This window comes from Leguminivora glycinivorella, chromosome 26 (genome assembly GCF_023078275.1).
Source record: "Leguminivora glycinivorella isolate SPB_JAAS2020 chromosome 26, LegGlyc_1.1, whole genome shotgun sequence".
Taxonomy (NCBI): domain Eukaryota; kingdom Metazoa; phylum Arthropoda; class Insecta; order Lepidoptera; family Tortricidae; genus Leguminivora; species Leguminivora glycinivorella.
Genome location: NC_062996.1, coordinates 282,066 through 296,328, shown reverse-complemented (window position 1 = coordinate 296,328; position 14,263 = coordinate 282,066). Strand labels below are relative to the sequence as shown.

Here is a 14,263-nt window from a genome sequence, read left to right as displayed (position 1 = left end):
AAATCCCCTGAAATCAAAGTTCATAGTACTCGGATCAAAACATCAAATAGTAAATACCATATCTCACAATCCACAAGTACATATTTCAAACGATCATATTACTCGTGTATCGGAAGCTAGGAATCTTGGGGTTCTAATAGACGAAAGGCTCCAATTCGAAAAACACGTCCTAGAGAATTGTCGAAATTGTTTTTATCGCCTAAAAATTCTATATAAGATCCGTGATCACCTTGACACAGATATGCGCATTAAGCTCTGTGACTCACTTATTCTATCAAAATGCAATTACGGTGACTCATTAATTGGAGGGTGTCTGTTGTCGCGGACAAAAATGCAAATACAGAGGTTACAAAATGCCTGCGCCAGATTTTTTTGCCTATACCAAAGCGTGCCCATGTTACACCGTTCTTAAATAATAAAAAACTGTTAAAAATGGAGGCGCGCAGAACGCTACACCTTGCAGCCTTGTTATTCGGAGTAATAAATAGCAAAAAACCTTCTTATCTTTTTGACAAACTTTCATTTTCTCAAATGCAAGAGAGAAATGCCACCCGCCTAATCTATCCCCGTCACAATTCGGCTAGCTTTCGTGGCAGCTTCCGGTATGCTGCCACAAAATGCTGGAATAATATACCTCCGCCAGTAAGAAACGCTCCGTCACTTATCTCATTCAAAAACAAGTTAAAACGTCATCTGTTCACTCTTCAAGCTTCTCACTCCTAGTCGTTTGTGTCTATTTGTTCATTTATTATTTTGTAGTTTTAATTGTGACTCATTTATCTCTCTTCCCATATCCCAGTTTACCTGTGTAATAATATTTCAATATTCTAATTTTATCTCATGCCAGTCTATGTCTTTTTTGTCTGTATTTTTTTTTTGTTAACTATTTAACGATGGTGCTGTGAAATCATACTTTAATATGTTATTTTTATTTCATATCATATAAGTCTAAGGGTCCACTGAAAATCAGCGTCGTGGCACTATGTGCTCCGACACATGCTGAGTGGCATCCTTTTTGGAACAACAATCTTAATAAATATGATTATTCATTGACTTTCTTTGATTTTTTTTATTATAAAAAAATCATATAATTTTTAAATACTCTTTCTTATATGTATAAGAATAAGAAATAACCATAATCCAGGGAGGACTTTAAGATTATTTGGTTATTATAAAGAATTGGAGCAAAAACAATTTCAATACAACTTTAAATCGTCCTATAATATTCATCATAAATTAAAAATATTTAAATGTTTGTTACTAGGGTTATATTGTTTATTCAGAATTGTAAGCTGTTGAAATAAAACTATGGAAACGGATTAAATCGCGTATAATGAATTTAAAATTAATAGATTAATTGGTTAATTATTCTTTAACATAGTAATGGTAAAAAAATAATTAATATTGTATAACTAGCTTTATTAATAGTGTGTGAACCTGCCTTAAAAATCTATATTATTTGTGATCATGGTTCGTTAATATTTCTTGTATGTGGGTAGCTTTTGCACATTGTAATTTTTCCTCAGTTACCATTGACCAGCACGAACGCTGTAAAGAGTTCGAAACGTCGGGATGAATTTTAAATTCATTATACGCGATTTAATCCGTTTCCATAGTTTTATTTCATGAGTAACTATCGCGGTATCCGAAGACAATATTATGTAAGCTGTTGATTCTCCAAATATTAATAAATAATAAATTCTCAACTTATGTAGAAATTGCTCTAAAAATATGCCATCGCCTAACCTCTGATATTAAACGGAAAAGAAAGAAGTGAGCTAAAAGTAGTCGGTAGGATATGGATTGTGCAATATGTTAAGGTCGCGCGTTCTCTTTTTTAGAACTTGACTGGCACACTACCGTGCCCCATCATAAAATCATAATATTTTATGTATTAAGATTATTATGTAACTCGTAATATTTCAATGTCTGTCATACGAATTATGGATTAATTTAAAAATACGATCTCCAATATTATTTGTTTTTGTTTTTTTCAGTTCAGCATACTGTTGTGCCCTTATAGAGCTTGGCAAAAAATAGTAGGTACAAATGGAACTATTTTTTTTATCATATCAACACTTAGGTACTATTGTCATACAAAAGTGACTCAATAGTTGCTGCATGCAAAACAGTATTCTGTTTTACCAAATTGTAGTTCTCTTATACCTATAAATTATAATATATTTGTATTCAAATACTCGAACTCAATCTTACGTGTTTTTTCTTCTCAATAAAATAAGAATAGTTATATTATTGAGTATATTTTAACGAAAAACTTCGACTGAACCTGTGCATTGGTGTGCAATATTTTATTTAAATTAAGTACTTAATACTCTTTAATGATTATTCAGTAGAGGCCACATCGAAGAGAAAAGGGTAGCTCAAGTACATACATTTAGAAATAAGTTGCTTAAGTTTATAATCTATGTGTAAATCAACTTTTTGGTGTAGGTACGTATATTAATCGACTTGGCGGTAACACTACCGTGCACATTCGCTATCTAAAATTATTTTTTATTTAACTTTTGTTTACTTGCCATTCATGGAGCGCTGATAGCCTAGCGGTAAGTGCGTGCGACTTTCGTTCCGGAGGTCGCGGGTTCGAACCCCGGCTCGCACCAATGAGTTTTTCGGAACTTATGTGCGAAATGTCATTTGATATTTGCCAGTCGTTTTTCGGAGAAGATCTCCAATATCAAGGAAAACATCGTGAGGAAACCGGACTAATTCCAATAAGATATAGTTACCCTTCGGGTTGGAAGGTCAGATGGCAGTCGCTTTCGTAAAACTAGTGCCTACGGCAAGTCTTGGGATTAGTTATCAAAGCGGACCCCAGGCTCCCATGAGCCGTGGCAAATGCCTAGATAACGCAAGGAGGATGATGCGCGTCTTAAAATTCATAACCTGAAAAATGTTAATCTTATACAATTAGATCGACTGCCTTGCCAAGTTGTCACACACATTCTTAAATTTCAGATTATTCGCAATCTGTCAGATCAGTCGGAAAAATATCATAATCTTAAAAAATAAGACTGTGTGTGGACAGTTGCGAAATTGTGTGGAAATCCGTGCACTCGATCTGATTTCATAAGATTACGAAATTGAAGGCTTCCCACAGACAGTCTTAAAAATTCATAATCTTAAAAAAAAATTGTATGCAAATTGACACTGACAGATCTGTCAGTGTCTTGTCAGTGTCAGTTTGAACTGTCAGATGCAAATTGACACTGACAGATCTGTCAGTGTCTTGTCAGTGTCAGTTTGAACTGTCAGATTGCATACAATTTTTTTTAAGATTATGAATTTTTAAGACTGTCTGTGGGAAGCCTAAGACTGTCTGCAGTTAACCCTTATCTTGTTCAAACGTTAAGTTGTATAGCACTTTATACGATCAAGCACATATCAAGCAAATCTTAACGAAAAATTAAAAGACTGCGTGTTTAAAAAATGTATGGGCGTATGTACTATCACAAATCAAAATTATTAATGAATTCATTGATACATTAGCCATACACTTTTGAAGCTGATAGTACATTCATCGTTTTGTTTTTCGTTGCCGTCGTTTCGTCGTTTGAATTTCGCGCCTTTTATAACGACAAGATTTGCTAGACCGTCTATTGGCTTCGTGCGAAGTGCATGGAGGGGGTAAGCAAAGCGATCGCAGTGCTTGCGGTGGTCAAAATCGACACTGATTGTGGTTGTCATCTATCAAAACTCATACAATATAATACAATGTGTAATGTTTGATATGGGGCATCAATGTTGTTTCGTTGTTAATTGTACAAATAATGGCATAAATAGTCGTTGCACGTTCTATGCGTTTCTTAGAGCACACTGGAAATAGGATCAAAGAACTAAATGGATAGCTACGGTGAAGAGAAAACGTAAGTGACATGTCAAAACAAAACATTATAATAAATTATATTTAAGCTTTGTTTACCTAATATTGTTCAATAGTCTGTTAGTATTTGTCCTACCGTAAAAGATTATGCTTAAAGATTCAGGCCTAGCCTGGGAATATATGCCCTGCCAGCACCAATTTATTGACTCTTTCTGTAGTCTGGAGTTGGAAGTTTATACCGTGAGTAATGCTTTGGAAACTGATTTTTGGTATTATATCCATGTCTTTATAATCTATCTACCTAAATTACACTTGAAATAGTAGCTCTTGTTATTCGATTTATTTAAAATTAACGAAAAATCGTTAAAATATAATGTTTGTTTACATGTCATTTTTTGACATTTTCCACTTCAGGTTCACATGGTAGTGGGCGTAATTATCGTGCACGTAGCCAATATTTATCCATTTATATTGTGTGTATCGTAAGTTTCGTTTAATGTATGCCTCGAATGTACCATTACTCGTAAAGTTGTATTTACTTGTTCGTTTTGTAAATATTATTTTTTATAAATAAATTTAAATAAACAAAATCGTGCCTCCTTATTTCATATTATTCTTTGTCTCAACCTTTTTCACTGGCCTTATTATCTAAAACCGGCCAAGCGCGAGTCGGACTCGCCCACTGAAGGTTCCCAAGTTCCGAACAAACTTCACTAGAAATTGAAAGACTTGACAAGAAATATAATTAAAGACGAAAAAGCAAATCTTGCCACTAAAAAAATGTGGCAAAATTTAGGGCTCACCGGCGTTAGCGAAATCATCGATGAGCCATAACACTTAAAAACTGATTGACAATCGAAGGTTTATCGTCCAAACTCCGTAGAAAATTTTAATTTCGCGCCTTTTTGCTAAGATTTAAAGAAGACCGTACAGTACTTGTAAGCGTCGGAGATAGGACGGAATTTTGGTTACATTTTCTTTAAAAAAGTAAAAAAAAATCCACGCCAAAAGAAAACAAATTGAAACTTATGAAATAAAACTATGGAAACGGATTAAATCGCGTATAATGAATTCCAGTCAACTAGCTACTGTAGGCAAATCTTTGTTTCAGAGAGCCCAAAGGATATGTGACGACCAACATTTGACCGCAGAGCTTCGACATCGAGCTGTTGGCGAACGAGCTCAAGATACCGCGTGTCAAGCAGAAGGCCCGTTTGAAGATCCCTACAGTCGAGCGCCGGCCTGCAATTCTCCCCTTTGTTAGAGGGGTCACAGATAGGATCAGCCACATCTTGAAACGGGCTTCTATTAAAACTTATTTCAAGCCTATGAAGAAGATGTCCCAATTCCTGAGGCCTGTGAAATGTCAAACTCCTCTACAAAGCGCGGGAGTGTACAGGCTAGACTGTGAGTGCGGGCTGTCATATGTGGGACAGACAAAACGAAGCATTTCCACACGGGTGAAGGAACACATAGCGGATGTCAAGCACCGTCGGCAAAGGTCTGCAGTCTCTGAACATGTCATGGATAAAGTCAATCATGCTATAAAGTTTGACAAGCCTCTGGTTCTCGCTAAGGAGAAGCGATATATACCCAGAATGTTGCGAGAGGCCATTGAGATCAAGAAATATCCAAACTTTAATAGAGAGGATGGCTTTACTTTACCACCGGCTTGGGATCCAGTAGTACATCTGATAATGGAACAAGCACGACGAAGGCTGTGAGGCATTTGTGTTGTATGGTGTTGGACATTTGCAGTTTGTTTCTTTGTCAATTTTGTGTAGATTAATTGGTTAATTATTTTTTAACAGAGTAATGGTAAATTTTTTGAATATTGTATAACTGGCTTTATTAATAGTTTATTTGTGGTCATGGTTCGTTAATATTTCTTGTAAGTGGGTAGCTTTTGCACATTTTAATTTTTCCTCAGTCACCCGTTGACCACGAACGCTGTAAAGAGTTCGAAACGTCGGGATGTATTTTAAATTCATTATACGCGATTTAATCCGTTTCCATAGTTTTATTTCATGAGTAACTATCGCGGTAACCGAAGACAATATTAAATTGAAACTTCTTTTTTCCAGATACGAATTTTTCAGATTCATCTCATTCATCTATTCAGATTGTGTAAAGCCGGCCTAATGAAGTTCGTCGAATTCATAGCAAAAACAAAACGCGTTGAACGTCAACATGACATTTGATTGACACCTAACCTCAAAATCCATACTTTACTACTATCACGATATTCACGATTACGTGAATATTTTAACTAAAAATGTCTAATAAGAGCTTGTTTTTGAAGTCAGGCTTCGTACGGGCGCCTCTTCAGAACGGTGTTGGCCGCTACGTATGTCAGTTGCAAAGAATTGTGCTTAAATTCTGTAAAAGTAATGGAAGCAGCCGTGGTATAAGGTGAGATTTTTATTTTGTATTTTTAGTCTCGCTCCCCGTGTGGGTTAAGAATTACACCACCCCATTTTATTCCGTGGTTGTCGTAGAAGTCGACTGTAGGATATGCAACTGCATTATCACAATTTCGTACCTCTTAATTGCTAAAATTTGCACTGAAACAATGCTCTGCCGTTTAGTAATACAGGAGAGTTTATATCCACTAGGCTTGTGTCGTTCACGAACTATGAACTGTTAGGAATAAAATCCCATCAATGACTGAAATCAACTGAATCTTTCCGTGCTCTGAGAATCGGTCTTTGCTCATTTAGTTCAGTATAGGATCGGCGAGCGCGAGCGATTTGGATCGAGAACAAATGTGTGACTGCGCCGACCGAGAGCGAGAGCTACTTAGCAGAGCAACAAAAAACGTCAAGTTTTCATATTAAGCTTCGGTTACCTACAACCTTTCGGCCCGGAATGTTACTATCTGTTGACTATTCAAATCATTTCGACACTATTTGGTCCCATTCGTTCTGATCTTTCCGACCACAGTGGTCAGTGGTCTGGCTGAACTAAATGAGCAAAAGACCTAAAAGAGCGAACTAGTTCGTGGGAGATTGAACGAGATCGGAGCGCTCCGATCAACAAACGAAACGGCATAAGCCTAATATCCACACTAACATTATAAATGGGATAGTGTGTGTCTGTTTGTTTGTCCGTCTTCCACAGCAAAACGGAGCGACCAATTGACGTGATTTTTTAAGTGGAGATAGTTGAAGGGATGGAGAGTGACATAGGCTACAATTTGTCTCTTTCTAACAAGAGCGAAGCCACGGGGAAAAAGCTCTCGTACTTACCAAAATTAATAACAATTGGCTTATATCACCTTGACACTGGCAAAATTATTTATTCCTGCTTGTTAAAATCAACTTTTTTTTAATTTTACTTGTATTATTTTTCAGAGCAAAGAATTCTGTAATAGCTATAAGTGGAAACTGTTTTGGCTTATGAGTTAACTATGTTTGTTTACCTTAATGTATGTATGTGCTGTATGTTTTGTGGCATAGGCGAGAGGCTGGCAAATAAAACAGTTTCGTTTTCTTTCAACCCCTTATTTGCCAAGAGTGGCAAAACTTTAGTAGTCATGTGTTCTGCCTACCCCTTTAAAGGCCATTTAATTTGTAAAAATAAAAAAAAGTCTTAACCTTCCATTTTCACATTTCTGTTACAGGGACTTCATAGAGCAGGATCTGGTAGAGTTTGCGCGGGAGAACCCGGGCGTGGTGGTGTACCTCAAGCCGCGCCGCCACCGCGCGCCTGTTGTTGTTGGAGAATACTGTAAGTTCTGATCGAATTGTCAATAAAATAACTTAAGATGCTACGGGATCCAAAATGCTAAAATGGAAAGGAGTCCCCCTTTCAATTTGGGAATTTCAGTTAAATATACTAATGTTATTAACTAGATTTATCGAAAAAAAAGTTGTCCATTAAGAACAACTCAGTTAAAAGATATTGCGAAAATTTTTTGCTCGAGGTTCCGCTCTCGACTGTTTCCTCAAACTTCAAAACTTATTTAAATGGAACGGAATTTGAGAATCTGAATAACAATGAAATAATCTGTGTCGGACTGTTAGATTTTTCATCACTAATTGTTACCCATCTTGAGTATCACCCTTTTTTTTCGAGCCATATTGAAAAAGGCCGTTTTTAGAAATATTTGATTGGCTAGCGTCTTTTAAAATGAAAATAGCAAAAAAATCAAAACGGTCCGACACAGATAAAAATAATAATAATCTAAGTTGAAAAAATCATTCTCTGTCTTCAAAAACCAGGGAGGAAACAGTCGAGAGCGTTTGTATGGAGAATTGACATATATCGTATCCTCTTAAGAATGCCTCGCGCACTAAACGTCTCAGATCTTTGCCTCGCCCGAGCCAATTTGGGAATTTTCCCAAGAAGAGATAGAAAAATATTTTTCTAAGTAAATTTTATGTTTTTCCTACTCAGAATCCCGAGCCCTTTCGATCTCTAGGAGGAAAAAAACAGGGTACAAAGAAATGGTCCCAAAATTTTCTTTTATTTTTCATACTTTCCACTTTGTAACTGCTGTACAAAGTGTTTGAAAAATGGCAATGAAGTGGAAATATTGGGACGCCTTTTTTCACCCATTAAGCGCTCTCCACACTCGCGCGCGTATCTCGAGTGGGGAGGACGCTTTAGGATCGAAAGGGCTCGTAATTCTGAGTAGGAAAAACATTAAATTTATCTATTAAAAAAAATCTTTTTCCCTTCTCGCGAAAATGTAGGGGGTAGGGCATAGCGAATGATATTCCGCTTTGTGTGGTAGGGCACAGCACAGCGGATATCATCTCGCTCGAATCTAGAGCAGAGCTCAACTGTCTCCTACCTCCGCCTTACAGAAGACCGCAGCCAAATAGCACTGGAGGGCTTACGGAACTGACTTATTCCGTCCTTCCTTTGAGTCGTCGGCAACCCCAACCCTCCTTGGAACTTGTACACTCCTTTTTACTGTGTATTTAACATAGCAAAAGGGAATGTACAAGTTTCTAATGGGGCGGCAACGCGCATGTGACACTCTTTGAGTTGCAGGCGTCCATAGGTTACGGTGACCGCTTTCCATCAGGCAGGCCGTACGCTTGTTTGCCACCGACGTAGTATAAAAACTGACCATTTTCTCGGTAAGAAAGGGATACAGAACACCACAATAATATATAACAAATCCTTTTCAGTGAACGGCGACCGTGTATGGATGAACATGTGTAACAAGAACCAATCAGAGATCACAAAATGGATAGAAGTCCTCCGCACACAACAGGGAGATGTGTCCAACACTCGTCTCAGAAAGTACCAGCATACGGACCACCCGTCCATACAGGGAGCCTGGAGCCCGTGGACATTTAAAATGCCTGAACTTAACACTGCTACGCTCCCTGACACTGAGTTTGGAAGAAATGACAGGTAACCTTCATAATAGGCACTTCGAGACACCTAAAAAATAGTTATTTGTTAAGGGGCAAAGTTGTATTTTAACGCCGAGTGTGGAATTGAAAAACGAGCAAGTAAAAGGATTCTATATTTGAGAGCGAAGCGAGTGGTTCGAGAATATAATCCTGAACTTGCGAGTTTTTTAACACACGAGAAGTAAAATACATTTTCGCCCGAGTGTAACACAAAACTTTTCCCCTCACTATAGCGAGGAAACTGCAACGCAAAAAGTGCGTTATCACTGCTTCCAGTAGTTCCACAGGTGTTAAATCATCTTTATTACTAGATTCACCTATTTTTATCAATTTTAAAGCAGTTAATTTGACTTTATTCAAGGTCAAATTACTTTACCCACTAGTGGATAAAATGCGTTTTTATCCGCTGGTATTAAAAGACAAAACATGTGTTTCCGAGCTAGTGAGGGCTAAGGGGAAAAAGTAATTAGTCCGTCAGTTAGATTATCAAAGAATTTTAGACACGTGTTTTCTCTCGTAAAAACGAAAAATGACGACGGTACCACAGTATAATAAAGAGTACTATAGTACAGTATGGCCACTCCCGCTCCCCGCCTAAAGCGCCGCCCAACCCCTCTCGGTTACCTCACAGTTACCGCCTGTCAAAAACGCGAACAGTAGACCTGTCATATTTCACTCACACAAGCATAGTATTCACGACACGAGCTTAGACTGTGCTAGGAAGTGTGGGATGTGGGTTAAATTGTGGCGTAGGCGAGAGGCTGGCAACCTGTCACTGCAATGTCACAGTTTAGTTTCATTTCGACCCCTTATTTGCCAAGAGTTAAACTAAATTTTCAAGCAAAAAAATTTCAAGCATAAGTATCGATTACACCTTTTAAAGGAGCAAAAAGAAAAAGGCTGAAACTCCTCTTTCTTTTTAAATGTATATATATATTTCTTCGTTTTGGTTGCATTGCGTACTTCTGCCACTATGTTTTTATAGTATTTTATGCAACAGGCGTTTAAAGGAGGTCAAAAAAGACGAGTGGCGTTGGGTAACAATTTGAGGCGAAGCCGAAAATTGTTATTGAGACGCCACGAGTATTTTTTGACTCAGTTAAACACCGTTGCATACAATACTTTTTCTACGACTATGCACTAGTTTTTAATAGTTTTCTTGAATAACTTTCGTGAAATTCACACTGTTTCCTCTATTTTGACTCAAAGGTTTGCACTGTCAGCTCGGCTGCCCAAAGCCTTCCCGCGCACGCCCGCAGTGTCGTTATAAGGCGTTGCCATGGTTACAGAGCCAAACAATGCGTTTTCAGTTTTTTCGATACTGCGCGCATGCGCGGAAAGCCGGCGGACGCTGGCTTTGGGGAATAGACCTTTATGTAGGGTTTTAAAGATCTGTGCACGACCCTGTAAATGACGAATAACAGTTCGGGAGTAGAAAAAAATACAAATAACACTATTGAAAAATTTATATATTTGCTGCGACTGTCGTACAGATACATACACATAGAGACTTGCTCACACTAACACAACATGTACACAGACACTTACATGAACGTACTTATAATAAAGCGTTGCACAAACTTTTATAAAAGGTTCTGGCAGAATATCAGCGATGTGGCTTGCCATGGGCTTGCCGCATCATCATGCTGAGCCAGCGCCAATTCTCTGCCACGACACATGGTCGTATCATTATTAGTTTAGATTTTTTAGAATAGATTGTTTTTTCTTAATTTTAAGTTGCATGTACTTAATTGTTTTGTAATTTAAACCATGTATGTTGTGGAAATGAATAAAGTTTTTATCTATCTATCTATCTATCTATCTAAGAGTGGCACTGAAGCTTTAGTAGTTTCATGTGTTCTGCCTACCCCTTTATAGGATACAGGCGTGATTGTATGTATGTATGTATTATTATAATGCTGATTAAAACTAAAGTTTGACATAAATTTATATTACTATGAATGAATATTGAACTGTTAGAATAATATAATAATTTATGTTATGTAAGCAAAATTAAATTGTACGAGTAGATATTGTTAGTTATAATTATGTACTAAATTGCTTTACCCTACCCGGGTCCATGTAACATAGTCATAAGTCCTAGACATAATGCATGTACATGACTGCAATAAACCAATATGAATATGAATATTAATTTACTAACGGGTGTTGTCCACAGACTGCCCCGTTCTGCGACGGAGGAGCTGAGACTCCTGTTCGAGAAGCAACGGCTGAATGATAAACAACTCAAGACTGGAGAATAGACTAACAAGACTAACCAAATTTTACATCTTTAGGGTATAAGGGCCATTTTTTTTTTTTCAAAGTTGTCCACCCCACTTTTTTTGTAACATGGGTATTTTTTACGCGATTCATGCACGCAATCGCGAGGTCTTTCGATCCTGAAAGGAGAAAAACATGTCCCAAGATTTCCATACATTTTTCAAACCTTCCATTCCGTTACCGCCATACAAAATGTATGAAAAAATGGTATCGGAATGGGAAAAAACATTGCGACATCTTAGAACAAATTAAATTATTCTCGTTTGAAAATATTTTAATTTGTAGGTATTTTTAAGTAGTGACACTACTATTATACCATAAACATTAAATAAATGTCATAATGGAACCGGGGGGGCGCCATAAGCCTTCGGTAATTGTGTCATATACTTGGAAATTTCGACCCTTGCTTTCATGATCCGATGGCCGAGTGGTTTTACAAGCATCCGTCCGGTTAACGGAGTACGCTGGTTCGATTCCAGCTCGGAACACTTGAGGTCATGGTCACTTTTTCTTTGTATATGACATTTATTTAATGTTTATAACATTAGGGCAGTTTTTTTCTCCTATAAGAATTGAAATAGCACGCGTTTCTGAATGGAAACCACATAAAAATGTCCGAATACAAAAAAAAGTGGGGTGGACAACTTTCAAACAAATGGCCCATAAAGACAAGAAACCCATAGTCAGTCCATGTAATATATACGTACAGTACCAGATTTGGACCAAGATATGTCAACGCATTCACTGCCACCAACGCATATATGCGTTTTCGTTACGTAGTGCCTACAACCATAAATTAAATATAACAAGATCATACCATCCCATACATTGAAATGCGACCGCCTACGAACGCGCTTACACTCCACCACACATAGATGGCGCCACAAAAAAATGCCTTGTTAACAGCGATTATTTGTAGATTGGCATTAAGTGTCAATTACGAGCCGTAAATCTATGTCAAAAGTGACACTTAACGCCATCTAATACAAGTATAATCGAAAGCTACAAGACATTTTTTTTGTGGTGCCATCTATGTGTGGTGGAGCGTAAGCGCGTTCGTAGGCGGTCGCATTTTAATGTATGGGATGGTATGATCTTGTTATATTTAATTTATCCTACAACGCACAGACGCGTTTATAGCGAGTATTGATAGAACTTTACTAACATTACTCGTGGACTTGTTAGTTACTTTGACCTAGTGCCTTCAACGCACATACGCGTTCATATAGTATGTAGTGACTTTCGTCCAGTGCCTTCGACGAATATTTGAGTTCTGCATTTTGACGTGTTCCTGTATGAATTAGTATGAACCAAAGAGGATCGAGTATTATAGAGTTACTGTCGAAGTAAAATGTAATCAAGTGCATAGACTGCCATCTCTTGACACAGGCTTAAAACTTTTGAACCTCAGTTTTGACAATTTGGTCCATATTCTTAGCTCGATATGTGTTAAAATGTCAAATATTAATATTAGCGCCATCTAGCTGAGCGTACCCCAAAGGTGTAATGCCATCTAGGCCACCGTAGCTTTTTCTGTATGGTACTGAGGTACGTTTTTTCTTAGACTTTATCTGTCTATACGGAGTTATATATGTCTTTGGTATGAACTCATATGTGCGTTGGAGACACTGGGTAATAGTCGGTTGAACCCACATGTGCGGGGCACACCGCAGTGTGGGAGCTGGCGAATGGCCAGAAAAAGAGGGTGGCAGTGAAATACTATTCAATATACTCTATGGCAGTGAATGTGTTAACAGCTATCTTGACAGCCCAGCATTTGAGCTTTATTGAGACCCGTTGACAAGCAAGAGCCAGCCTTGTATAATAAAAATACTGATATGTTATAGTAATTATAGTTAGTTTGTAAAAATATAGATTGTATATCTAATAACATTTGATTTTTATTTTATTTTCTCCTTTTTTAACCCCCGACGCAAAAACGACGGGGTGTTATAAGTTTGACGTGTCTGTCTGTCTGTGTGTGTCTGCCTGTGGCATCGTAGCTCCGGAACGGATGAACCGATTTAGATTTAGTTTTTCTGTTTGAAAGCTGAGTTAGTCGGGAGTGTTCTTAGCCATATTCCATGAAAATCGGTCCACTATGTCGGAGGTTTTTTCAAAATTTTAATTATATACTGCAAGAAATGTAACATCTTATTAAACTAGTGCCTACGCCAAATCCTGGATTAGTTTTCTAAGCGGACCCCAGGCTCAATGAGCCGAGGCGAATGCCGGGATAACACAAAGAGGATGATGATCAGAAATTGAAACAAATATTTTAGTAACATATAATATTATTTGAATTAACTATTTTTAAGGTACATTAACCAACTTAATGATATTTTGTACTTATGAAGTATCGCTAGAGAGATCAAAAACTTAAAATAATCTTCAATTGTACACCATTAGATATAGCCAGATTAAAATATAAGATCATACCATCCCATACATTAAAATACGACCGCCTAAGAACGCGCATACACTACATGAGCATTTCTTTTTTTTTGCCAATAAAATTTTTCATTGTTTTAGGGAATTTTAGGTCAATTGTACTCAGAATCAAGAGTACTTTCAATCTCACTGGGAGACAAAAAGTGTCCCAGAATTTCCATACATTTTTGTTACCCCCAACAACATGTACAAAATGGTAACAAAATAAGAAAAAATCGGGACAATTTTTTTAACTACTAGGATTGAAAAAGCTAGTAATTCTGAGTAGAAATAGCATATTTTTTTCAAAAATATCACACTTCATAAAAGTGGCAAA

At 37.3% G+C, this 14,263-nt stretch overlaps 1 protein-coding gene across 1 annotated transcript; it reads left to right on the top strand.

The window, feature by feature from the left end:
• Positions 1 to 5,977: 5,977 nt before the first annotated feature.
• Positions 5,978 to 11,596, top strand: LOC125240038 (39S ribosomal protein L43, mitochondrial). Its single transcript, XM_048147864.1, has 4 exons — positions 5,978 to 6,253; positions 7,464 to 7,570; positions 8,983 to 9,211; positions 11,393 to 11,596. Exons 1-4 carry the CDS (start codon positions 6,117 to 6,119, stop codon positions 11,475 to 11,477), a joined length of 558 nt encoding a protein of 185 aa, XP_048003821.1. The 5' UTR covers positions 5,978 to 6,116; the 3' UTR covers positions 11,478 to 11,596.
• The last annotated feature ends 2,667 nt before the right edge of the window (positions 11,597 to 14,263 follow it).

Bases quoted from the DNA above. Each gene is read 5' to 3' on its own strand.
- LOC125240038 (XM_048147864.1), top strand. From the start codon at position 6,117: ATGTCTAATAAGAGCTTGTTTTTGAAGTCAGGCTTCGTACGGGCGCCT. The intron at 7,571-8,982 runs GTAAGTTCTGAT...AATCCTTTTCAG, and splicing joins TGTTGTTGTTGGAGAATACT to TGAACGGCGACCGTGTATGG. The intron at 9,212-11,392 runs GTAACCTTCATA...TGTTGTCCACAG, and splicing joins GAGTTTGGAAGAAATGACAG to ACTGCCCCGTTCTGCGACGG.